General features: G+C 41.0%; 2 protein-coding genes across 2 annotated transcripts in view; one reads left to right on the plus strand and one right to left on the minus strand.

The window, feature by feature from the left end:
* The first annotated feature begins 4,842 nt into the window (after positions 1–4,842).
* On the plus strand, positions 4,843–6,507 carry TTLL2 (tubulin tyrosine ligase like 2). Its single transcript, XM_074578260.1, has one exon. It carries the CDS (start codon positions 4,843–4,845, stop codon positions 6,505–6,507), a length of 1,665 nt encoding a protein of 554 aa, XP_074434361.1.
* Positions 6,508–8,668: 2,161 nt separating this feature from the next.
* The window catches only part of LOC141740056 (uncharacterized), a 36,525-nt gene continuing 17,328 nt past the window's right edge, over positions 8,669–27,865 (minus strand). The window contains exons 10-19 of the mRNA XM_074578261.1: positions 27,638–27,803; positions 25,189–25,404; positions 16,791–16,949; positions 15,893–16,004; positions 15,348–15,454; positions 14,007–14,105; positions 12,328–12,468; positions 11,552–11,636; positions 11,063–11,183; positions 8,669–10,288 (exon numbers count right to left, since the gene is read on the minus strand). Coding sequence (XP_074434362.1) covers positions 10,099–10,288; positions 11,063–11,183; positions 11,552–11,636; positions 12,328–12,468; positions 14,007–14,105; positions 15,348–15,454; positions 15,893–16,004; positions 16,791–16,949; positions 25,189–25,404; positions 27,638–27,803 — 1,396 coding nt within the window. The 3' untranslated portion in view covers positions 8,669–10,098. The remainder of the gene's footprint in view (positions 10,289–11,062; positions 11,184–11,551; positions 11,637–12,327; positions 12,469–14,006; positions 14,106–15,347; positions 15,455–15,892; positions 16,005–16,790; positions 16,950–25,188; positions 25,405–27,637; positions 27,804–27,865) is intronic.

Below are 27,865 nucleotides of genomic sequence, written 5' to 3' on the forward strand. Positions count from 1 at the left end.
CCAAGGACAGAGGTGTTGGGGAGCCCGTGGATCAAAGCATTCATCTGGAACATAAGATAGTAATGTTCAACTAATAAATATTGATACTTTAAGTAATTGCTTTCTTCAGGCACGTATCATGGTGTCTTATGGCATGAGCCACAGGCCCAAGCAGCTGGAGGCACAGGAGGTGGGAGATGCCCGGTGGCTCCCCGAACACCTGCTCTGCCTGTGCGTGGTGGCCCTATGGAGCAGGCTCCCTCCCTGCGGCCTGCGGGGACGGGGGTCCAGCCAGAGCAGGTGGCGGGGCCATGCCCCGACCCTGAAGGGAGGAGGGAGCACCGTGACCGCGGGCAACGGGTGGGGAGCGCGGCAGGAGCCGGGGGACCGCAGGGGACGGGCTGTCTCCCTTCCGGGCGCCCCGGCCGCGGCGGGTAGAACGGCTGCGGGCCGTTAAACAGCTCCGGCTCCGGCCCGAGCCCGGCAGGAGCCAGGACAACGCGGTGAGCTCTGCCGGGACGCGCCGCCTGCGCTGCCGGCCTCGGCCTGAGGGAGGGAGGAAGGGAAGGGAAGGGGAGAGGGCATGGCCCGCCCTTCCCCATCGCCCAGCAACGGTCCGTCGCCGTCGCCGCCGGGCCGTCCCCCGGTCGCGCCGGCGGCCTCCGCCGCTCCCCGCGCCCGCCTGGGGCGGCAACTGCGGCCGGGCGTGGGCCAGAGCCGGCGGCGGGGGTGCAGCGCTGCGGGCGGGGAGCAGGGCAGGCCCGCGGCGGGGCCCAGGTAGGAGGTGCGGCCGGGGGGGGCTCATCCGAGCCCCCAGCCCAGCGTAACCAGCCACCACGGCGTTAAATACTCATTCTTGTGCCAATATGGAGGCGATGTGCACCAGTTCAGCCTCGCAGCCCGACGGCAGTCCAACGCCCCTTGGCTACAAGAGTGGCCGGAGGATGCTTGCGTAACCTGGGGCAGATGGTGCCCAGAACCTGGATGGTGCCCCAGGTGGAACCCATCACCTCAGGAAATAATTAAAATGGTTATTTCTGAAATTAAATTGCAAGGCAGGCAGCTTCCAGACCCATGTTATGATCTGTGACCCTGAGGGCTTAAAGACGACAGGAACGGCCACTGATCGGTCCACTGAGTTTAATTATACAGGGACATTCTGCATTAACCCAGCAAACACACACTTTTAATGCTCATATTTCCTCCCATAGGTGTAAAACCCAGCAACCGGAATGCGTGAACGGCTGGGAGCAGCCATGGCCAGCACCAAGCCCCAGCTGATGTGAGCAGTTCCCTGGGGACGCCGGCACAGGGTCTGCCACCACCACTGCCCCGAAGTCACAGGTGGCAGTGGCCTGCTCTTCTTGGGGAAGGTCTCTGCTTCTGGGCGCTGGTCGGCAGCAGCTGTAGGTAGGTATTGAACTCAAGCGTGGTCAGAGACAGCCATAGCAGTTTTTGCATTGTGGAAGACTGCCTGCAAACACATGGGCAGGTTTCCAAGTCGTTAAGGAATGGGCTGAGCACAGAGACCTCTGGGACTGCAGGCTAATGAGGAGATTGGGGTTCATTTGGGCGTGCATTTATACAGAGTCAAGTGAGTGAAATTTGTGTTCATTCATTTAGACCAGTGCATTATTCTAGAGTTACTGTTTCATAATTGCACCCGAAGACCTTCTGCTTATATGTGATACGCATTCCTTAAAAGCAGGTAGGTGTTCTTTGTTAGTTAAAATGTTTTATTTTCTTTACACTTAATTACCAGGGAATTTGAAGCTGACATTTGTTATATCTAGGTGAGCCAGTTTCCTGTAAACTACTCCCTGAATGCCAGAGGTATGAAAGACGTTCCATTAATACAAGCTGACATGAACAAACCACCAAAGAAGGCTTCATTGTTCAGACATTACTAACACCTTAATTTATGATTACCTATTGGAGACTGTGATGCACAGTTTACCACACACTGGAGTCATGTACAACAGTGCCTTTCACTGAAACGCTGCTAGCAGCCATGTTGAGCAGCGCAGAAAAAACAGAACTAACAGCAGTCTGTAAGTTGACTCATCCAATTGCTTAGCGTGGCCACTTTCAATTACATTTTTTTTTTTGTAATTTAATAGTCTTTGCCCAAGGATTTGAACTAGGTAGTATGAAACTTGTTTAGTTTTGTATTTTGGGGTTTTTTAATTTTTTTTTTTTTTTTTTATTTTAGCATGTGGCATAGTGCTGTTTAGGAAGGAGATAGAAAAGAGAGCTCCCAGGAAAGAAAGTAGAAGCAAAGATAACGCTTCCTGGGACGACCACATTAGGTTCGCGTGCAAGCTCAGCAGCAAGCCCAGAGCTTCCTGGGGTCTGAAAAGAAGCACTGACTGCAGGAGACACAGCGAGACTACTTTCCCCTTTGTGGTATTTTATGTGAGTCCTATTATATCGAGACCGCACTTCAGTATTTACCGTGTTTCTCTGCTGTTCCCTACAAACCCCTCACCCCAGAAAAGCTCTCACTAAGGAGAATTCAACTTCAGTCTGTATGGGGCGGGGGGGAGGGGGGGGCTGGATCGAGGCAATGTCTGTTCTCTACGGGAATTCAGAACAATAATCCCAGTGCAGTTTAGGTTTTGCTCCCTTCCAACACTAGCTTAAGCCTGAGATGGAAGGATACTGCAAGTCTGACTGTAAAGCATCAATAAATATATTAATACACATTACTATTAGAATATAGAATTACATATTACTTTGGAATATAGAGAGTCATTGTATACAGAAATGCAAAATTTGGCCACGGTCTCAGCCCATTAATGGGGCCTAAAGTCCCTTTCTAATAGGAGCCTCATTCCTCACATCCTGGACCAAAGCTTGCTTTAAATCCCTTCATTTCTAAGCAGTGATTCCCTCACTACAGGACATAAGGTGGTCCAGGGCTATTTTTAACCTACAGACTACGTATCTGTGGTAAATTAGCCATATATGTCTACCACCACTGCCCTGCTTCCCAGCCTCCCTGAAATACCTCCCGGACCCTTCTCTAAAACCCTCCTCCCATCAAGCCCCTGTTGAGACTCTCCTGGCTTTGCTTTCTGCATTGAGCTGCTCTGTGGCTGCCTTGTGGTCACCCCACAGAGACAAGACATAGGTACATCGTACAAGAGAGTCACCAAAGGTCAGAGTGGAGAGAGAAGCATGCTTTTTCATCCTGCAAGAATTTTTGAGTTCTTTTTCACATTCAAATAAAATAATGAGAATTTTAAACTGTTTGGTGACTTGCAAAACTTTTGAATTATGTTAGCTTACATTTTGATAGTGGTAAAGCATTTCATTTCACATTTGGGCTTTTAGTTTTAAAACTAAATTAGCATTTAAAAAAAAGTCTTTATGAACCATTGTCTTTTAAAAAAATGCAAATAAGGTATTTTGACAATTCCAAAACAAGAACATTCAAATGAAATTAAAAAAAATGGCAAAAGATTACTTTTGTTGTCTGGAAAAAATCTTTAAATTCCTATAATTGTAATTTTTCCACAGAAAAAGCATCCCTGGCCAACTCAGCTGCACATTGTGTTGAGTACTTCCAGGTGTGACGTGTTCCCTTGTTTTCTGTAGCTGTTTGGAAGGAGGAGGCTACTCATTCTAGGGTCTAAAACTCAGCCGGAAAAGAAAGAGCAATGATGTCACTCTGTTAATAGGATGTAAAGGAGTCTTGTCTAGTGTGTGTCCTGCCCTGTTTGTATGTCTTTTGCTTGCTACTTTCTGAGAGGAGGTGGAGGTTGATATGGTAATGCTGTGTCAGAATGGTCCTCAGCATAAACATCCTTCTCTCGTCCAGGATGCTCTCTGGTCCAAATACGGGGTCTAATCCTCGGAGAGCAGATCTGTAGGGTTTCAGGAAATTAAAACTGAGAGGAACACCAACGCTCTCAAATCTACAGGTCCATGGGACTCTTTGTACACTGTGCTACCAACCAGTAGAACAGGTGTTTTAGTTTAAATCTGGTATATATTGAACTAGCTGGAGAGGGAAGAGCACACTTCATGAACTGTTTATATGAGAATTGCTGTGCCCAAAATAACTTAAAATGTGTTTCTTTCTTACCCATAAAAATAGACAGGGACCATTATCTACTTCTACTATAGATAGTGGGAAATGGTATTTCATTCAGAATCTACATACATTTCTATGGAACATTATTTTCTCAAGAGGAAAGTGATTGGACAAGAATACACCCTGTTCTTCAGGAACTGGGGAGAACCTCACTGGAGGAGCAGCAGAACATTATCAGTGACTAAGAGGAGGAAAAGAGCATTGGAATCAATAAGTGTTTTCCTACTGTCTACCATCAGTTTTGCATCAGGATTTTAATCTTAACCAAGACAATTTGCTCAGAGCAGGGCGACATGCTAAGCTGGCAGAATATCTCAGTAATGCAGCAGTGCAAAGTAAGTCTTCGTAGGCAAAGTTACGGCTATTAGGCTGAAGACAGTTGCAAAAACCAAAAAGTCTAGGTATCCAAGCTTTGTTATACAAGTCTAGGTATACAAAAACCTTGGGACAACTACTGCTGTAGTAAGCCACCACAAAGAAAAAGTAAATAAAGTGTGGAGACATGTAACTTTGCAGTAATCGGTGCTTTGTGCTGTTTTAACAGCTATCTGGAATCAATGCTCTCTCATATATCTTTCAGCTTAGACACAGCCTTTGACTTCTCAATTGTGGACCATAGAAACACACAGGGGCGACATGCCTTGAGAATACGTTGAGAGTGACAGGCGTTAAGAATACCATGAAGGTGATGACTGCTAGTACAATCTATGACGTTAATTTCATTGTTTCCTTCCTGGCAATTCTGTTTTCTTTCAGCTGGTAAGATGGAAGTGATGGCAGATGACTATGATACAAGAGATATCTTGAGGCCTTTGGTATTCCGTCTCCATGAGAATGTCCCTGCAATAGTCCGTGAGGTTTTGCTGGAACGCGGCTGGACTGAATTTGACAAAAAGGAGCAAGATGATGCAGACTGGAACCTGTACTGGCGGAACTCACCTTTCCGCATGACAGACCACCACAGCATTAAACCATGGCAGAGACTCAACCACTACCCAGAAGCTGTCCAGATCACCAGAAAAGACTATTTGGCAAGGCATCTGAAACGTATGAAAGGAGCATATGGATCAGCTCTGTATGAATTTAGTCCAGTGGCATTCATCATGCCCAATGACTATATCAAATTTATAGCAGAATACAGCAAGGAGAGACAGTCAATAGGCAGAAGACCTAGCTACTGGATTTGCAAGCCTGTGGATCTCTCCCGTGGAAGGGGCATACTCATTTTCCAAGACATTAAAGACTTAGTATATGACTGTACAGTCATTGTGCAGAAGTACATTAGCAACCCATTGCTCATTTCAGGGTATAAACTGGACCTACGCCTTTATGTGTGTGTCACCAGTTTTTGTCCCCTCACTATTTACACCTATGAAGAAGGACTGGTGAGGTTTGCCACTGAAAAGTTTGACCTCAGTTCTCTGGACAACGTCTGTGCCCACCTAACAAACACCAGCATCAACAAATGCGGAGCTTCGTATAAAAAATATAAAGAAGGGATTGGCTGTGGCTGCAAGTGGACATTCAGCAAGTTTCGTTCTTACCTTAGAATATTTGGGGTCGATGACATGCTCCTTTGGCAGAAAATCAATAACATAGTGATTCTCACCCTGCTTGCTGTAACCCCCTTACCAGTGGCTTCCAACTGCTTTGAGCTCTTCGGCTTTGACATCCTGATTGATGACAAATTCAAGCCATGGCTTTTAGAAGTCAACTACAATCCGGCCTTGTGTTTAGACTGTTCCATTGATGACACTGTGAAAAGAAAACTTCTTCACGATATTGTAGAACTGCTGAACTACAAACAGATTGACGCTTTCAGGCGAAACCAAGTGGCAGGGACAAAGGCTGGCAGAAGGCGGGTGCCCTGGAGTACAGCTGGTGAGAGCGCTGCCAGGGAAGCTCCTGGCTTACTCACTTGCCGAAAAGTGGCTAAATGTACTTCTGCTTCTTCCATACAATCTGACCTGCAGGCTGCAAAAGGATCGATTCCTAAGGTGGCTACCCTGACCAAGAAAACTGCCAGAGCACATCCAAGAAAAACACTGACTTCCCAGCTGCGGGAAAAGATGAGCATGCCAAAAATACCCTCCCAAGCAAAATCTGAAGCCAAACATAAACAGCTTCCAGGAGCTGGGCATTCTCCACACAAGCCTGCCCAACTCAGCCACTGGTTACCTACACCTGACTTCTGCAACTACAAGTTAACCACGCGCCCCTATTTCCTCTCTGATAAAGACCAGAGGCCTATCCCCCGCGTAGGAGATTTTGTCCTTATTTTTCCTTTCAATGAAGCTGCACTTCAAGCTTCCAGGGATGGGACAGATGTAAAGAGCATCATAAAAGAAATTAAAAAATTAGTGAGCAAACAGTTACCATCAAAACAGCAGAACACAAAGAAAGGAGGAGGCTATTTAACTTCTGTGTAACTTCATGATGTTAGGTTATATAGACATATCATAAATGGCAGCTTTAGTTTGAAGGAGATAGATGTACACTGAAATTGTAGTAGAAAGAGAGATAAACAATACAGAATTTAAAAATTGTGATTTACCAATTACTATGAGGTAGTATTTTTTAAAATTAAAGTACTGACTACTTTTTTAAACTAATTCTTGCAACATTAAAGTAATCCCAGAATGAAAATGGAGAATTTTATTTCTCAAAACATATTCAGAAATGCCAGTCTTTGTTACTTTTCTCAGTGATCTTTGCTTCTTTTCTTTTCCTAACTAAGGGGGCTTTATCACTTGAAAAAATGGTCACTTTACATCGGGGAGCATTCAACACGCATTCAGTTTACAAAGGTGCAGGTAATATGAATGACACAAAACCATCATGTTTTTGAAGAATCCAGTGAGCTTCCCGACATTCATTTCCAGAAATTAATTTTGCATTGTAAGAAACAACACTATGAAACAACTTTTGTTTTATGGACAGTAGGATTCCGTAAGAGTTCTTACGGAAAGTAAATTTTAAAAAATCTCTATACTGCTTCAGTGTTTTATTTCAGATAAACTCTTAATAAAGAAATAATTAGGCTTCCCAAGGTAACAGAGGGCAGAATATAAACTGCAAATATCACAGTCAGAAGACTGGATCAAACCTCTCTCTTGCAGACTCTGCATCTCTCGCAGCCATCTGATGGGTACAGTGGTTCAGCTTTGTCTTGCTTGTAGTAAAACTTTGGTAATCAGCTGTGCATGGAAAAATACTAACCTTCAACCGAAGCATTTGAGATGGTGGTCAAAATGCTACCCCTCCCTTGTACATTTTTGCTGCCCCCAGCTGTTCAAATGGAAGTAACTGTTCAGAAGTCTCAGTGTATTCTAAATTTGAATCAAAACTGAGGCCAAATACTGGCTGTAGCATGCTTCTGCTAATGCCAGAAAACCTATGTAAAGATGAGAAGTGGGGTTTCCCAACTGCGTTCCATCTTCCTGAAGGATTCATAAAATTTTGTTCACTATAAACCCTCTAGAACAAAAACCATAGTAAAGCAGGTATGTGTATTGCTACAGTTTAAGTACATATGCAGTCACACTTAAATTGGATTATTTGTGTTACTACAACAATGAACTGCTTCTGGTTAACTAATGCAAGTGTGGAAAGTAGAGAAGACAGGGTGTGAGAAAGGAGGCCTCAGAAAGATAGTGGCACGTGTCATAACTGGTCTGCGAAGGCCTCCCAGTTATAATGTACCTGACAGCTTGTCATTTATGTAGGTGTTTTTCTGTCTCCTCCTTTTCAAACCAAATTTGTGCCCCTTATTTCAATAATTCCCCTTGCTATTAGACTGTAGAAGATTTCTTGAAAAACATGTCTTGGTAAAAATGGTGGCCACACACTGGTTGACAAAAGTACTGTGGAATCCTCAGTAGTCTCACCCTTTGATTTCACCCATGGAAGTCTTGCCATTGATTTGCCAGAAAGCAGAACCAGCCCCATGCTTACCTGCCATCAGATCTTCCCCTAAGCAGGAGCTAAGGCGGCACAGGCTTGCATTGGCAGAGTGAATGCATGCATCACAGCAAGGTGTTTGCGCACATGCATGGCTGCGTGCACAGAGTTTTAGAGACTGCCTTGCGCTTATCCCGCATGTCTTACACCCGTGCAGGATCACAGGCCTAATTATTCCAGAATCGGACTGCTTCCTGCAAGTACAGTAGAGAGTCCTTAACAAAGCAAGGAGCAAGCAGCATACAAAGTCGTTCCTTATTTAATTTACAATTAGAAGGGATTATGTGCACAGGTTATTGAACGGCAAATGGTGATGTAAGGCTAAAAGCTGCAAACAAAGCCTGTTTTCTATAGTACTATAGAAACAAAGAGACTGTCAGCATATTAACTGGAGAACAGGGACCTTTTGTTAAAAGGAATTCCTGGGAATAAAAACAGTGGTCCTTTACAAAACATTAATATCACATCTAGTTTCCCAGCCAAACTGAAAAGATTAATCGCATTCACTGTTTTTTGTGATGCTTAATTGAGAAAAAAACAAACGAATGTAGATTTGTTTTAGTCAGCATAAGGCAGCACTGAACTGAAATTCTTAGTAAAACACATGGGAAAGAGTGATTTCTTGGATTTCTTTTAATTAGAGTTTCCTTTTACAAAACACATAAAATATATTAAACATTTCAGTAGTGAAAAGCACGGGTTTATAAATTGTTCCTTTGTTATACAGGAATAAAGGAAAAACAATGCGATTTTATTATCACACCAGCTGACATCAAACTGCATGGATGTTCTGGGCATCATAATTAAATTCATAACGTGCAGCGTGTATGATCAATGTTAGCAACGCTTCTTGCTCTATTCAATCTATTTCTTCGAAGGATGCGCTGTAATTTGAATTGTGATTTGTCGACAGTCTGACCCAGTAGAAGAGAAGAAAGAGCAATTCCATAATCTTGCAATTATTTTGCACTTAGGTGTGAGAAAAGGCTAAAGCAGCATGCTATGAAAGTGTATTTTTTGCTATGGGAATTTGAAGGGCATGAGGAGATAATTGGTCTTCTCAGTCAATGGGCAGGTGATGAGCTGAGCTCTACAGGGGAAATGCTTCAGTGCTTTGGAAAAATTCAAGACAGATGATGGACAGGCAGTCTATGGGGAAGGTAGTTGAAAGCAGCATCTGATAAATGATTAATCCCCCTAGGTATCGAGTGCAATCCAAAGAGCCTTGAAGCTGGAGAGACTCACTCACCAGAAATATTTTTCTACTACTGGAAGAATAAAGGCAGTAGCGTGAGAGGTTAATTCAAAAAAAAGCAACACAGAGGAGGTCTGAGGGAAGACTGCTGGAGGAAAAAAGAAAGGGCTGTTTCATCCAGAATAATGACCAGGATGGAACAAACATTACATTTTGTCTTCAAATGCGTGAAAGAGAGTTCTTAGGTTATGATCATATAATTATTGAATAATTTACGTTGGAAGAGACATCCAGAGGTATGACTGTTGACTGAACTGCTGCTCAGGTTTTGGTCTAATGTACAGCTCATGATATGGTCTGGGACCTGAGTCTGGGACCCAAACTGAAAACATTAATCACTTCCACATTTTTTGTGATGGTTAACTGAGAAAAAAAAACAACCAAAAATGCATAGATTTGCTTTAGTGAGAATAAGACAGCACTGAACTGAAATTCAAAAAGCTTTTAGATTTGAGGTTCTTATGCCGTGCTCCTTAATTGTAGTCACTTTTGTAACTATCAGAAAACCAAGGGAAAGTGTGATCAGTATGATGAAAAAAACACTTTAATGAGAAGTACTGTGGTCGTTTATTTTGATGTTACATACACAAAGAAGGCATGACTGCATTTCCTTCAAGTCTCACTCAAGAGACATTTCATTCAGGTAAGGTTATTCCAAACTGAGCACCAGCCACCGAACCAAAGTAAATTTCAGCCCTCATGCATCCACTCATTTTTACAAGGCTTAAATCTTCCTAACCGTTTTGATGTGCCAGGAAAATGGGTTCAGCTACTTACATGCAGTGCAGCCCTTTGAGGGGAGGAATCACTTCTTGTCTAGGATGATATTACCCGCCTCATCTTTGATTTGAACTCGTCCAGTGGAGTACTTGGTTTCTTGTCTGCCATTGCAGTACACAGTTTTGACAGTGCCATCTGGGTACTCTCGTCTCTTGAACTGCGCAGTGTGAACCTCCTTTTGGCCATTACTGAATACCACTATTTTATCTCCATTCCTGAAAGAAATAGCCACGAATGAAGTTATGAGAAGGCACTATCTGTTATTAACCTATCTCACTGAGCTGTCTAATGTGACACAATGAAAGTGGAAAACTGTCAAGTGACAACTTTCTCAGGTTATAATTCACCTCAGAATTTACATGGGATGCCATTAAGCGATCTGATCTCACAATTAGATTTCAACACAAAGGTACTTCAGTACATAGTATAATATTTAATGGGTGGTGGGATCTGCATTTTACCTTCATGCAGGGATCTCAAAGCATTTTGCAAGCAGGAAATCTGTTTTACAACAGGATCCTCCTTAAGCCCGGGAGAGGCATGTGTAAGAAAATCCTATCGTTATTTTTCCTCATTTTACATGGAGGAATAGAAAGATAATACATGAAGTGCCCTGCCCAAGATCAGAAAGGGAGACAAAAAGCTAGGAATACAGCTCAGGAGTCCTCGTCCTGAGCCCTTTAGTACCCAAATTGTTAACACAGACAACTGGTGATCTCCCAGCAACCCTGGCCAATGTAAAGTTACATGGAACTAAATGAGGAATATTTCACAGTCACCTTGCCAGTGATAAATGGTCATCTATCATCCAAGGTGGAAGTGAAAATTTTTCAGTGCCTCATTGTAGCAAAAACCTTTGTTGTCTTACAAATCCTTTCTCCTTTCATCTGGAAATTTCCCGGCCACGCGGAATCCAAACACAGTTTTAAATGCCAGTATCATTGTGCCTGTGCCCAATGCCTGGTTCCTGTTATTAACACGAGACTTACTTTTCTACTTTTACTACTGTACCATCTGGGAAAAAAGTTTCCTTGAATCCATCACTATAGAGGCATTTCACTGTGTGATCTGGGAACACAATTTCTTGTGTGCCATCAGGATAATGTTTTTCTGTGGAAAAGAAGATGTAAAAAGTCTGTCTAGTATTCTTTCATGTTGCTTTACACAGAGCTAGATTAGATTGGTTTTTTTGGACATTTTAGTGAGAATGGAAATGATATCTAGCATACCGCTAAAGAAATTAAAGAATCAAATAATCAGATAATCAAAATTAGAAGAGATGCATTTACACCCCATTATTATCTTTGCTTTGTCGGAGGAAATTGAGCAGTAAAGTGATGGAACATACTGGGACTTAAATGCAAAGACAATGCAAATTGAGAAGACAAAAGCTAATCCGCTGGAGTCAGAATCAGACAACACTTTCATAACAGAAACCTTCCTGCACATGCAGTTCACATTTATGAGCTCTTGCATACCTATTTGATTATTAGGGAACTGCAGCACCTCCAGGCCATCTGGATAAGCAGTGTGGGTTGTTTGTGCATCTGCATAATAATAAATCTGGAAGGAGAGTAAAGTGTTTGCAGCATGTTCACAATATTTGCATAAGCAGATTCAACCATGACAATGTGCTTAAAAATAAGCCATCTTTAAAAAGTCATTTCAAGGTCATTTTCTGTATCTGCCATCCATAAAAGTAGCTATGTTTGCATTTCTGTGCCTTCCTCTCATTCGCCCCTGCTTCATGGCTGTGTCTAGGTGTTGCTGCTTTCATGTCTGTAGCGTACAAGACAACAGTGCACGCATGAAAGTCATCTTCCCATCTCTTTGCTTTGGCTCCCATCCATGCACTATTAATTGAAAATAGTCCCACTGCTGCCAAGGCCTCACTTACTTCCAGTCTAGCTCACATTATTATTAACTATTTATATTTACATAATGCCAAGAGGGAAGTAACCCCTGTGCTACCTACCCTACAAATGTATAAAAAACATTGAAGTCCTTGCTTCAGATGGCTGCCGCCTTTCAGTCTCCTTTAATCTGCTTGGCCAACTACCCATTTGTTCCTTTGACTGTTACCTTCATCTCTTTCTACTTTTGTCCTTGTAGATGAAGCAGTCTCACCACTCAGGGTTGTTAAACTAACACCCTCACCAGTTTATCCCAGAATTGATAGATCAAGATAAATGACAGGACCTTGGAAAATCACTTAATCATTTAATTTTCCTTAAAGAAAAAAATTGTTACACACCACTCTCTGATCTGGCATGATCTTTTTTACATCTCCATTGAAAAAGCTAATCGTAGTCGTCCTTTTATCAGCACTGATCTCTTTTTTAGTACCATTGCGGAAAGTGATGATCCGACGTCCATCAGTAAGCACTTCTTCTACCTTCAAACACACAGAGCATCTACTGTAAATGAAGTTAAAGGAAATGCATAGCATTGCATTGCCTTACAATTAAATTGGAGCTTGAAGTAAGTCATGCTATGCCTTTGTATTTCAAAAGCTATCTCTGCAGCATAGGTACATTATTTTTGCCTCATTTGTCTGTAAAAGAGACCTAAAGTAATTTTCAAAAAATGAACTCACTTCTAGCCCTTGGCCCAAGTTCCCAGCCCACCACCTTCTTTTTCTGTTAAGCGAGATAAGGCACACACACAGCCCTGTGGCAATAGGGAAGCCGTTCAGGTTTTTCCTTGGCCAATTTCAGTGAGTTACTGCCTGTACTAATTTCATATATGCTGGTACACATTGCACACAAGTCACTCAAGAGACCCCAGTTCTGGATTGTGCGAGCCAAAAATGATTGAACTTCATGTATTAGCACAGACTGCTGACATATGTTAACAACCATTTTATTCCAAGTAACATAAGCCTGTACGGACATTCAGTACTACAGAATTAAATGTGTCTGCATGCAGAGATCTGCGAAATTGCTGAAGACTTCTTAACAACAGGGGGCAATAATGTCATGTGTGCTCTTCTACAAACAATATATTGGTCAAAGAAGACTTCATACCTAGCATAGCCTCTGGTTAATTAATTTTCCTGGAATTACTATGGCAGCTGGTTCTGTTCAGCATATATCAAATCCCATAATATAGTTCATTTGGTGAAGTCCAAGGAAGAGGACAACCAGAAGGTGCACTATAGCTCTGCCATATGGCTCCAATTTTATCAGTCTCTCCACAAAAAGGGAATACCTCCCAAACAAAACAAAACACAAAAAGGAATAATCATGCTTGGGGGAAGAGAAATGCGGTATTTCCCCAAACAGGCATTGTAATGATTACTGAGGGCAAGATTTTAGTCTTTTAGAAATGATGTTATTGAAAAATTACTAGTTAGCAATGGAACAATGTTCTTACACCTACTTATGACAAAAGCCATTGCTACAAGAAGTTCTACATAGTTTAAATGAGAGTTAATATGTCTTTTTAAAGGCATGAATCCCCATTTTGAACTCTCTGTCTAGTTGCACAAGAAAGTCCAGCACACCACTCAATTTTATGAATTGGTCCAGTGACAAGTGGTGTCCAGCTGGCACAGCTCACTGCCACTAAATTCACTTCCAAGAATTGCCAAAACACCATGGCCACCCCACTAGCAATTTTCATTTCTAATGGTAAGCATATCACTCCTCCCAGCCCACAAATGACATAACTGAAACAAAAAAGGACTTGGTGAAAGTCATAGAGCAAATCCATGTGGGAGATAAGAAAATAATTTGGTTACTTGAGTTCCAGCCCATCAGCTATACATATATTTTTTACCATTTATGGTGTGAACACTTCAGCTCTCCTTTAAGGCTCAGGCCCTCAATTGGAGACATAATTGTCCCTGGCTACTTGAAGCAGTGATTCTCATCTACACTGCAGTCCTATTGGTGATCTCTTCAAATATTTTTCCATCCTATTTTATCTCACCTTTCCATCCCGATACTCTATTTTTTCCTGCACCTCCTCTTCACTTTTTCTTCTTTCTTGATGTAACACTGATCTTATAGATAATATTGATTTTGGAAGCTATATTATGAAAACATCACAGTGTTATATAAACCAAAATGTTGTAAACATATTTTCATTGATTTTAATCAACTGTGCAAAAAACATTTACTTTCACAGACGCAGAGGAAAGCTGCCCTTCTTTCTGGTATTGCCTTGAATTTGTAATGAATTTGGGTCTTGTAGTCATAACTAGAAAGGTTGGATTAATTTCAGCTTGCAAAGCAAAAGATAACAGAGAGAAAGTCCAAAAATGAGAGGACAAGAGTGCATTGAGGCAAAACTACACTATAGGAAATGGAGACAATAAACACAAGAACAGAACTATCTCTGAATATTGGGTTACTGATTTGCAAAGAAAGGTACCTGTATTAGCTAGATCCACTCTTCCAAAACAAATTACATGGTTCTTCGCTGTAGATCATGCTAACTGTGTAACTAAGGGCTATTCAGGGTGTTACACATCCAATTTACCATTACAATGAGTGTTCTTTGCACTATCTGGCAGCATAAAGGAGCCTTAACTAACATCTGGCACATAGCATCCAGAACAGTTACTAACTAATGTTAATTACAGTTTGAAGATGCGATGTATTTGGAATTGTGGGATCCAGAGGAACAGGGAGTACTGCTTCCCAGAGGGCAATGATATGCTCCACTAAAAAGCTGTAAACACAGTACTTGAAGTTGCCAGATCCATCCCTAAAGCTCTGTGTCTGTTGCATAGCATAGGAAATGGGAATGGAAGATTTTCTTTTTCTTGGTGTGTTTTATTTCAGTTCACAAATGGAAGGAAGACAGCTGCTAATCATATAAGAGCCAGAACCATAAGTTGCTCAAACCTTTGCTTCAGCATCCAGAAAAGCAGGAGAACTGTCTGTAGGTACTTTGTTGTCATATGTAGTTATGCCACTTCTGTCCGTAGTCACAAAAGCTACTTTATTCTGACATTTTAATAGTTTTTCTGGCTTTTTAAGATGAAGAGTCTCTTCTTCCTGAGCCACAATTAAAATGTTAACTAGCAACATAAATCTATTAATGTCCAACAGTTGTGCAGGAATATCTTGATAAAGAAATCTACTATATTATTTGCAAGCCATTGCAATATTGTTTTAAAGACTGTACTTATCATGAGTAGAGGCAAGAAAATAAAGCCAATAGAGTATTATTCTCAGCTAAATGGGAGTTAGCATGCTGTTTATGAAAAGCAAGATCATGGACTTATTGGACTGGATTATTTTATAGAGTTACATGGTGAGATACCTCTGTTTCTTCATTGTTACTGCAGAGTACAAAGCTGCAAGTGTTGCTGCTGTGGTTATGTGAGAGGGGCACATCTTCTGAGCTATCTGAGATGGGCAAAGACCTGCCTATAAGAAAAGGCAAAGTAAAAAGAGTCATTGAAACCATATGAAAATTGCTGAATCACATGTTTCCATACCTATCTCAGAAGGTTTTTTAAAGATGCAAGCTCTCAGATTCTTGTACCACATTGCTTCTTATACTGCTAATGTTTGCTAACAGCTTGCCCATCCTCCTGAAGGTGCTTTGTCCTGGACCAGAGAAGTGCAGACCACGCATGTTCTCCACCTTCTGGGCTTCCAGGATGACAAACTCAATGAATAAATTGCCGGCAACAGCACAATCTGTTCTCCTTCTCTTGTAAAATACAAATTTTATAATTCTTCTAAGAATCATAGGAGAGTTTTAATGCGAACATATTGCCTGTCAGCCAAGAGCTGGGAACCAGTGTCTCCAAGTCATTTGCAGACCACTCTAAGCAGGCAGAAAGTTCCCACAAATCTTACTTTTTACGTAGGAAGATGAGTTAGGCTCCTTAAAAGCACTCAGATGCGAGACAGCTCCAGGTGATTTTCTATCATCAGTTCTTCTCCCAGTAGGAGAGGGTTGATGTACAACCTGAAGCAAAATGGAGAGGCCCTGACATACAGTCATGCTTCACTGTAAAATGGGAGCTATCAGTGACATAGCCAGAGTTTAGCTGCCAGTGCGCACGACCAGCTTGCTGATACGGTGCAGATGCCTAATCTTGGTTCAGACTCTTGTGAAAACCATGAAAGAGCTGGAAGAAGCCTGAGACAGGCACACACACCCCCACACCCACCCACACTTTTTGGGAGCTGCATTTTAGCTGTGGCTCTTGCACTTGGTCCTTATTGGGTTGCATCACAGCCATACCTGTGCCTGACCATGCACCTCATTGATCCAAACCCCAGCCCTAACCCGTGGACTGACTTCCTGGTGTAACCCCAGAGCTGTCTCATCACTACAGGCTTTGACAACTGGGATACTGGGCTGACCCTGACTCCCAGCCCCAGCCTGCCCTTCTCCCTGGCTGGGGCAGTGGGCTGGGCCCTGGCCTGCTGGACCTCCTGGGGAGTCCTTGGCCCCCAGGGAGCCACTGGCCTGTGCAATGCCCTGACGCTTGGTGCATGTGATCACCTCTGAACTTTTTCTGAGGGCAGGGGGACAGGTTTCAAAGCATTCAGCATGCTCTGCCCTGCATGTGCCCGAATAGCTCAATGTACGAACAGTCTCTAAGATAATTTCTGGCAAAAACCCTGCAGTACCAGGGAAAGAAGACGGAGCAGCAGCTATGTGGGGATGATGATCCCGATCCAGCTTCTGAACAATACTTTACAAAGAAAATAAAGGCAGTCTCAATAGACTTTGCTACTGGCTTACTTTCTGTGGTTCAAAAGGTGTCAGTCTTCCCTGGTGAGGTGTTCTCTTGCCAGTCGGTGTTGTACTTCTGCCAAGGGAGCAGTTGGATGGTTTCTTTTCATGATGCTCCTTTGTCACCAATCTCAAAGGATCAGCCCTTTGCACAGAGCTTTTTATTGCCTAAAAGGTTTGAATACATTTGAGTTAAGTTGGCATAAACATCTTCAAATAGCATTAAAAATCCTACAACAGGTGCATCATTAAGTGTTTAAAACTTTTAGAAAAATATTCATTTTTGCATGTGGGTACACACACACACACATTTTATACATAGTTCTTTATTTGGGGTCTTATTTTGCTTCCCACATTTCTGTCTACTTGGACACTGATGCAAGTCAAGGGCAATTGTAGGTGCATAGTGCAAGGCCAACTGCTGCTCTCAGGCTCTCATCCCTTAGTCCAACCACCCTGCCAACAACAGAAAAGATATCCTTCCCTGGGATACCACAGCTGAGCTGATCCCAGTAAAATATATTGCGTGACAGTTCATTTTTCCTTGCCAGATGTCCACCCTTTTTACATTTTTGCCCTCATACCTCTCCGTCAACTAAGGCTGACACAAGCTTTGTAGGACCCTAAGACAGATATGAGCCACAGAAGGGAAATGAGATGTGAACAGTTTCAACAAACTATAGCAAATATTTAGACTGGAAAGATCATAGTTGCTCAAAAAGCACTTCCCCAGTTTTTCTTGGGAGACATCAGATCAGAGCACAGAGGAAACATACAATATTCCTGTATGACCACCATGAGATATATGGCATTTACACAATGACTGACAGGGGTTGGCAGCTGCAAAGAAAACATTACTTTGGTATGACAGGAAAACTGAGGTTGCACAGAACTTTGAAGGTACTGAATCTAACGTAGAAATGCCTGGAGTATGAGACAAAGGCATAGTATCACTGCCTGCATTGCTGAACTCATCCCAGAAATGGCAAGGGATGATGTCTATGTCTGTCAGAAATGATAGCAGAAGAATCTCTAATGCATTGATCCATTGAATGACTAGGAGTGAGCACATGATGGTCAGAAACAAAGAAACATTCAAAAAAACCATGGAAATGGTACCAGGTACTCTGATTTTGAAATGTCTCGCACACTGCAGAGTGGCTGCTTGGGAAGGTGAGTGTAAGCAGTCCATGGAAAGAATATATTTGCCATCATCTTAATTTGTCCAAGTCCATGAGCTATTGCTCAACAGACACAGGACTAGCAAATCACAAGCACGGGAAGACTGCACAATTCCTTCTCTGACAACAGTCACTATGGCCATTTTTTGACAGCTGTAAAATTTTCTCCATTTGATCAATGAAATTTAGGGGATCTGTTGTTGTTGTGGGTAGTAATCTCTTATTTACTTTAATAAATGACATTACAATTTAATGGATGTACTTACAAGGAAGGAGCCAAGACAGAAACCCTACTGCAATACCAGAAAGTTGTAGAATTTTAAAAGGATAAATTTTTTCCTCCAAGCACAAAACGGTTCTGAACAGGACATAGGCAACTGATTAGCTCTTTCACACAGGGATACTAAAAGGTACAGAATTTAATAGAATTCACTGTTAAAAGAATATGATTTCTATTTTAAATTTTGAGATGTTTTCTGCAGGCAGATTCTCTGAATAAGCCCAAGTTCTCCAAATATAATCATCATTTCAAATACAAGTGAGTAGGCAAACTCAAAATATGCCTGGGACTTCAGCTCGAGACAAGTGGTATAGTACTAAGGACCTTTAAAATTATTTTTGATGAAGAGGTATTATCTCAGAAATTGCAGACCGATAGAAGAAAAGAGCTCCTAAGCCATCATTTTATTGCTAAAGATCTCAAGACTGCAACTACCAAGTGGTTTAAGAGAACTTGAAAAGCCATTGGTGCAGTTTCACAGCAGCTCAAGCCAATCTCAGCCCAGATTCTTGGAGTCCCACTCCTCTTCATCTGTCACCAGCCACATGCTTCCAGCCCCTCCCTTACGTGGCACCAGCAACTGCAGAGGGGGACTGATCAGGCTCAGCAAGTAGAATCAGGCAAAAATGAAATGCTTTTATTCTGCCTGGTTAGTTGTGAGCTAGCTCATCGTCATCAGAAAGTGCCAACAGGGCCACCCACAGCAGCTCAAATATTCATCAGCTTCAGCCAGACGCTAACATGTGACAGCATTTTTTTGTGATGTATTATAGAAAGAATGTTGCAATTAAAACTTTTAAAGAACTACCCACATAAGACTTGCAAACAGAAAATACTTCATGGCTAGAATTTTAACACAGAGCTACCTAGAAAGCCTATTTTAGAAAAGGAGGCCTCATGAGACATCTAAAAGCCACCATTGAAAAGGATGTTCAGAAGTCAAGATTTACTGATGCAATGCAATGGGTGATGCCTTAGACAAGGGACGGAGACCTGTATGGGCCTTACAATTATGATGAGAAGAGGCACATGCTCATTCTTTTTAACTTTAAGAACTAACGAACTCATGAAGTAGGATGTATGGGACTGCAAAGTGAAGGAGCAAGATGAAGGCAGAGAGAAAGAAGAGATGTCTCCATGAACATGGTGACATTTTTTCCTGATGTATCTAAAGAACAACCTATTCAGTTGAGGGGGCCTCCATGCAAAACAGTATTAGTAAAGGTACTCCAACTTGCTACATGTGCCATTGTAAAAGCCAATGATTTCATTTTTTATGCCTCACATAAATTACACATTTTTAAATTATACACTAACATACCTATTTTTAAGGCAATACTGTCAGAGGAATCAAGACAGGCTTAATGAATTATGTGTGGTCTCTGTTTTCATATAGATGGATATCATTCTAAGAGACGTTTCATAAATCATAGTAATCACCGTAACCCAGGCAACCACTGCAATTTAGCTCTACAGTTTTTAAAAGACCCAAGTACTCAGTATTTGGTTTAATCACACATGATGAGGTTCTTGATAAAGATTCTCTCAATTCCACCACTTTTATAAACAAAGTAATCAAATTATCTCAATAAATCTTTTTACTTTTCTTCATTGGAAACATGTGGATTGCCAGTAAATGCAGACCCTTGATACAAAGAGGTTGCCAGGTCAGAGGAAGAAAGGGCCTCCCAACATGCAGAAGGTAGATCAACTGTTTCCCATCTCCACTGAAAACAGAATAAAAATTAATCAGCTGATTAGCTGGTGACAACAAAAGAGATGTTGTTTAGGTATGAAGTAAAACTTTGTAACTAAAAGAGCACGTAGCTCTTAGCGTAACTAAAAGGCAACAGAAGATGACAGCTCATTTTGGATCTTTCTTATGGGAGTTAGCGAAACACAGATTAAATAATCATCAGTAACACTGATCCCCCTCTTCGCAAAAGCTATCAGGCAGGCAGTGGAGAGCAGGAAGAGTGTTTTTACTCAGCGGCCCACCTAGCCCAGAGAAACTTTAAAAATATGATGTTCTCCTTGATCCTCATGCTCAACAATAATCCTTTAAATTTTCTAATGAGCTTTTTCCTCCCAGATGTTAATACCGACAGTTCTTCATCATTCTGATACAAATCAAATTCTCCTGGAAACCTCTCATTTGTCAATTCCCATAAATAAATATCTCTTATAACCTTCAAATACCACAGTTTGTCTCAGGTAGAATTTGCATTCCCATTAACAGCTGAAAAAGCTGAGAAAAAGCAACAAATACTCATGGATAAAGCAGTGAAAATTCAAATTCGGCTACAAAAGCCTGTCTACATATTCCTAGAACTCATGCTTCCCTGCTTCAGAGTTAGAAATGGTCAGGAAGAACATGCATAGACAAGGAAATAGCATGCTCAAAGGTCCTCAAAATCACGTCCAAGATTAGACAGCACAGTGCATCTAATAAGGTTGGAAATAAACACATTTGACCTTGGTTGAAACTTTTCCAACAGTAAGAAATGTTACCAGTATACCTTTCGGTAGAACTCTCCCCTCCTGCAAATTAATGTATCCTTTCTCATAGAAATCACTAACATCTATCCATAGTTGCATGTCTGGCAGGAAACTGGCAACTCGTTCCTGCCAAATGTACAATGTGATGAATTCAGAAATCAGCTTGTTTGGAGAGAATTTGTATTAATAAATATCAATAAGTAATAATTATTAACCATTTTGGCCAACCTGTACATCTTCCAAGCCATATTCTGAAAGAATCACTAATGATATGCAGTTAAAATGGACATTTATCTTGACTCATTAAAGCACAGCTTGAAGTGGCCACTTCCTCACCAACTAGGTCATGCTACAGTACAAACAGAAACCATCATTAATAAAAGTATTATAGGCAACCAGAATATGTCTTTTTCAGAGATGTAGAACATCTCTTGTATATGTTTTTTCCATAAAATCATGTATTCCAAAAATCTTTGTCTTTAACCTGTACTGATCATTATTCAGACTAGCCCCCCAGTTGTTTTTGTACATATCCTCAAATTCTATTAGCTTTGTCAGATGTTAAGTGTTGTTCTGCCTTCTTGATTACAGCTGATGAAACTCACCAGTCCTAGCTAGCTTTAACTTAAATATCTTATACAGGTATACACACGTCCCTGTGGCATGCGTCTCTACTTCTGTTACTCAAGGTTATCCCGTTCACTTTGGTGCGTTCCCGTGCACAGTTTCTCAATTCTGGACAGTTACCGCATTAGAGTTTCTTTTATCTATATGTAAAATTTAGGATTGTCCAGATTCGCAGAATCTTGAAGGAAAGCATCCACCTGCTAGCAAGAGAGCTCAAATACAAAGGAAAGTCAAGTGAGTCACCATGTTCAGATCTATTGCTATGACACAGATTTGGGGCTTCTGTTTAATGTTTCATTTACCTGAGCTTTCAATTCCAGACTCAAATAATCAGGAGCCGCTCTATTCACTGCAAGACCTTCTGCCATCAGAGCAGATAAAGAACATGTGTCTCTGTCAAACATTTCAGAGTTCACTCAGGACGTCTGGGCACTACGCCCTCCAGTCTAGCTCATGCTTGTACTGGATTCCAGTTGGATTGGATCCAATGCTGACTGGATGGTGAAAACTCAGATAACAGCGAGCCCAAAACTCTGCTGTCCTCAACTTCCCCCTTCTCAGAACTGTTGCTGAAGCCACAATCTTTTTTGCACATGGCTGTGTGCCACAGGAGGAAAATGAACCCAATGGGTCTTAGGGAGTCTTTATGTAGAATAAATGTTTCTGGTTTTCCGTTATTTCACAAGAGTGCTTGAGATGTTCAGATGAAGCAAGCTCTTTCATACCTTGAAAATTTCCAGGGTAAGCTACCAAAGATAGCTTTTTGACTTTACTGGCTACTTTAACTGCAGATAGTATATCCCACATTAGTTGTCTGCCTTGTAATTCTATCAGCCACAGCACAGACGAATGGAGAGATCCCAGCTGTAGAAGGGACTGGGGGATCTGACATCAGTATAGAACAAATAAAACAATTTCCTGCAGCTAAACCCTCCACCTTCTAACTTATAAACAACATATATTGCTTAGAAATATAGCCAGTCTTGAAGGCAGGCACATAATGTCTGCATCCTTTTGAAGCTACTATTTCACATATGGCTGATTCTGCTTTTTTAAGCATATTCAGTTTAGAATAGTTCTTATCATTATCTCTTTTCATATCAGGCACCATGCAGGCTTCACTAAAGCCACTGTCTAGTGACTTTGAAGCCATGCACTGTCATGATCACTAGAGTGGAACAGTTCCCTCTTTGTCATCTGACATGTTTTACATTTGATTTCAGTCCCTAAGCAGGCAGAGAGCAGTGTGTTGGCGAAACTGAGCTAAATTTTGCTTTAGCCAATGGAGTTGGGATATTAGTTTCCAGAAGGCAGGGGGAATTTCAGAGAGACTGTTCCCTTGAGCAAAGCACAGATTTCAGTTAAATGTGAGCAAAAGGAAGAAAGTAGACTTGTAATAATCAAGATGCTCATAATAAGAAGCAAGAAATACAAAGCCAAGAGAAAGAAAAGCACAAGATATTTAGATAGCTATATATTCTGAACAGTGAAATGTGTAAGAAACATGGTAAGCTGGCTGTGGAGGAGCAGTCATAGAGATACCAGTCAAAAACAAGCATCTCTCAGCTTGTAAAAAGCTAGGTGATTTTCCCTTGGTCTTTATCAGGCAGAAGGCCACTAGTGTTTATTGGTAAGTATGGCCTCAAATGTCAAAATACTGGATTTATGGTTTGCTGAAGCAAGGTATGGCGGTTGCCCGTAAAACCAGTCTGTGAAGTAGTAGGTACAATGAATTCAGAGCATATCTGCAAACAGGCAATTCAGTTAGGTCTGGAAACGGAAAAAAAATTTTGTTTCCTGCTACTGCAAAACCAGAAGAAAAGCTACAAGCAAAGTTACACTGAATCACAGGACAAGCCCACTGCAAGAAAACATGACCATGCTTACAGAGAGACTTTCATTTGCACAAATTTTGATTCCAAAGAACATTCTCTTAAATAAATATTTGGAACTGTGGAAAAGTGACTACCGGCAATAGGAATGCATACTTTGTTATTCACATCTCTAAAGAAGTGTTTTTGCAAAGATGTCTTTGGCCCCACATGAGGGATGCTGTGGCTCTTGTGATTATTTCTCTGTGATCTTTCTTCTTGTTTGGATGAAGATGCTGTCTCTCGCAGAATAGCTTCTGCAACCTGATGGAAAACTTGTTATAAATATATAATTTTAAGTTCAAGTCACAGCTAGTAGAATCAAACAACCCTCAAAGCCATCTGGTTTTCTGGTGTAATAAAAATGATGATATTTAAACACAACGAATGAAATTACAGATCTTGTTCTGCTGAACTCCCCAGTATCGGACATAACAATCTTTGATTATGGCATCCTAGGAGCTTTATATACAGCATTCTAATACTACTTTCATAGTTCTACATCACCAAATGTCCCAAAGCAGTAGAAATAATACAGAAATCTGGCCTCAACAGAAGTCAATTAGCTTTTTCTTTGCTTTTATTGTAATTTTCTTTTTCTGTACATGTGACACTAATTTTTTTTTCTCTTGACCTTCACAATCTATAAAAGGATGGGTCATACGAACAGGGAGGTTTGGGAAAATTCAAAGTAAAGTGAAATGTAACTTGAAATGACATTTTCAACAGAACTTAATAGTGTTAGGTGAAAAACCAAATAAAAAGAGAGACCAAAACTTCTTCACTCCATAAAGAAAGGACGGGTTAATTGGTCATTCTAACACCTTTTAAAGATACATTACTAGATACTAGATTTGCAAATTAGTGAAATACCTAGGAATAAATGGATCAATTTTATTTTCTCCTAGGTTCAGCCACTCTGTGGAAGAGTAGGATCCATCTCACCAGACTGCACCATCTAGAAGATAATTACCTGTTTTAGTTGCCTCGATGCACATAGGATGATATTGATCATTTTGTGCCCCTTTAAGGGCACATATTTTTCTCCCTTGGATACACAAGGAGTTGAAATGACCCACTCAAACCAGACTTCTGTCTTTTAAATTATAGTCTGAAACATTTAATTTCACCAAGACTTTCTGTCTCCTGTGTAAGAAGTGGATAACAGCATTCTTCTTCCTTCCTTTTACTCCCTTAAATGAAGTTACTTGGTTATATAGAAAGGTAGCAACTAACCTTACAAGTATATTAAACAAATGGGACACTGAATGAGAAAGGGTAATAGAATCTGTCAACCTATGATTAAACCCCTTTGATTTCAGGAGATCACCAGAGACATTTACACTAGCCAGCTGTATTTTCCACCCTGATTGTCTTTCCTGCTCCGCCCCAGTATAATTCCCATTAAGGAGTCCAACTTGTGCCTTTGTAAGGCAGGCCACTGACAGTGTTTTCTTCCCATAAAGTTTACAGCACAAAATAAGAACTGAAATGAGATTTAATAAAAAGTGTCACTATACCTACTGCCAGAAACCAGTCTGCATCTGGCTGAAGAACTGTTTTATTAAAAAAGTAAATGACATTATATACATAACTACTAGAATTAATTTCAGGAGACTTTAGTTGTCTACTTTAGGCACTGAATGTAAATTAGTTATGTAGACTCCTTCCCTAGTTAGTAGGGGAAGACATCTGCCCTGATGTAAGTGTCTAAGATAGGTTGGCTGAACCACCTTTAAGAGGTACCCACCTCGTGGATAACTAAGGCTGAGTGGAAGAGGGCCATACAAAGAGTATATTTTAACATGGCATACTACAGAGCTGATTTCTGCCCCCCTTCAGGCTAAGCACGGCCGGAATGGGGGAAAAGTATTCACACCTGCCAGCTCCAAAGAAAAACTATGCCTCAATTTTTCAGACACTATTAAACAGATAATATCTGCCAGTACCGGGGTCTCTGATTTTCTGTCCATGAAATTCACAGCTTCTGGGTTTTTTTCTGCTTTCCATCTCTGATGTTCTGAAACTCTGAGCTCATCTCGAAGCTCCATGTTCTGCCTGGTCAGCTTCTCAACCTGGTCTCTCAGCTTGCCATAGGCAGCGTGCCAGCAGGACTCATTTCTCTTGAACTCCTCCTGCAGTCCTGCAATCTGCTGTTTTAATATCTACCAGTAGAAAAAAAAATGTGCCATGTCATTGCCAGCTCTGGACTAGGCATGCCCACCTTACACACCCAGAAGGGAGCATAGAGTCTTTTGTTCTGCTTAAAGGTCTACAGTAAAAAGGTCTTCAATATAAAGGTCTGTAATATAAAAAGAACACATTTGAAATTATTTCTCAAAAAAAACCCAACCAACCAAACAAAAAACCCCACTACTCTGCAAACTCCTGTATTTAAAACAAACCAATAGTTACAAAGTGAGCAAAGTCCTTGCTGTGTGAAGGAAAATCAGGAAATGTAAACTAATCATGCAAACAAACACCATTAAATGTGTATATTTTCAAAAAAAGGCAAGGATACAAGGTATATTTTAATGGCAAAAATGCCAGTTCATCAGATCTTCACGTAGTGACAAAGACACACGATTAGTTAAATGGTCCTTACAAATAGCAGGGGACCGCAAACACAGGATTTTCAGCTAAGTTCAGGAAAGTGAAGGTAGTGAAATTTGGTGCATTTTGGAGAGGACTTCTCCATATATGTGCATCTCCATTATTATTCCCTATTCCCTTCTCCTTCCCTCACCAGTGCTGATGCCAACTCTGAGTCCTCTTGTTTCAAAGCACTCATGCTGGACACTGCAGGTGCATGTGGAGTTAAGCTAGAAATGTGAATTTTGCTCTGTAGTCAATCAGTTGTCACGTGCAACCCTTTCCTACTTTCCCCTCATTTGTGTGTCTGTCCACTTGTGTCCTCATCACCATCCTTTCTTTGCTATGAGCTGCCTGGTCAGAATTTGGCACATCCATTGGCCATTTTCAAGAAGAAGCAAACTTCCGAACTTGGGAATCACACAGATAAGTGTCTCAGAAAGTGTGTTGTAATCGTGTTGTGGAAAACTAACTTTCTGAACCTGTACTCATTATGCTAGCAGGTCAGAACAGAAGATCAAAACAATTCTTTCAAACTTCATCTCTAGTGCTAGACCTAGTCAGGAAACACAATTATTCCCTGGCAGAAATTCTCACAATTTTTTTAAAAAATCACAGGTGGAAATAAAGCTCGTGTTTCAAAATATTGTGCAGAGAGGATATTAAAAATATTTTTATTCAAAATAGTAAAATAACCTCACTGAAACAGGTAATCATTTCCTGTTATAAATGTTACCTCTAGAGAAACAGAACATGAGCAGACAAAACATTCACTATGTGTATGGTACAAAAATATGTATTTCAAAAATGTACTAATGAAAAATATAGAAAGTATACAAAGTTTGAGCAAAGTACTGTCTTGCCAGTCTCATTTGCTCTGAAACTTTTTCAGTCAAGAAGATAATTGAAATTGTCAGTTTGCTGTCAAATATATCAGTTTGGTTTAGACATCCTTTTGCAGCAGAACATTGTTCCAGACGTTTCTGAGCATTAGCATTGCCTACTTTTTTATCCTATAAAAATATAGCTTTTAGCTGCCCCCATCTTCTTTATCACTGTCTCACATGGCTCACCATTTTTTCCTTCTCTTTATCAGTGACTCTTCTAGAAAATTACTTAAAGTCATATTGTGCCTAGCTATTTTTAATAGGGTTAATAGCCGCAGATATTCAGAGGTTGCTTTATCACTAAGGAGGCTGAAATAGAGGATTCAAACAGACAGAATCCCCTAAAGGAACTTAGAACAAACCACAATAAATGAGTCAGGGATGTTATTAGGCAGGTTAGATTTTTAGATACATAGCTAGAAATCATCAAAACACCTCAAAGTCAAAGGTCAGGGTAGTTTAAAGTAAACAATCAACAAACTCCCGGCTCAGGGATGAGAATAGAGAAAGATGGCCAATAACTCTTTGCCACTGGCACAATGACTCTCTATATCAAAAAGGTGTGAGGCCCACTATGGCAGGAGTTGGAAATTTTTCAAGAGCCAGCTCAGATCTGGGAAAACCGGTACAAGGAAGTACAAGGAACATGGGAACCTCCCTCCCTTCCTTACAAAATAGAAAGCATAACCTTATTTTTTCCTTATATAAAGAAAGTGGGATGTACATTTAAAATATAAAACAAGGCAATGTCCTATTAACTTGAAAAATCTTCACTGTACACACAACTGTCATCAAGAAGTAGAATGGATAATTGGCCATCTGTGCCAAATGGAAGGATTTATGTGCTACCATAAGATGCCTGCATGGAAGGATACTAATTGTTGAGAACTGCATATTTATTCTACAGAAGACAGCTTACTTGTATTTCTTCTGATTTCACGTTTTCTCCAGTGACTCTAGCTGTTCCTTTGAACTTGCTATGGGCAATTTTTTCTTTCTGCAGTGGGTGAATTTTGTCTCTATTGCATTCCAAAGGGTGAGTCAGCTCCTGGCTCCTGACAGTCTTGAGCTGGTCCATTTGTTTTCTGTTCAGAAGGCAAACAAAGAGTTGGCACAAAGACTATTAAAAAGGACTGTCTTCAGATGT

The sequence above is a fragment of the Larus michahellis genome, chromosome 3 (assembly GCF_964199755.1).
Source record: "Larus michahellis chromosome 3, bLarMic1.1, whole genome shotgun sequence".
NCBI classification, from domain to species: Eukaryota; Metazoa; Chordata; class Aves; order Charadriiformes; family Laridae; genus Larus; species Larus michahellis.

Bases quoted from the DNA above. Each gene is read 5' to 3' on its own strand.
- TTLL2 (XM_074578260.1), top strand. From the start codon at position 4,843: ATGGAAGTGATGGCAGATGACTATGATACAAGAGATATCTTGAGGCCT.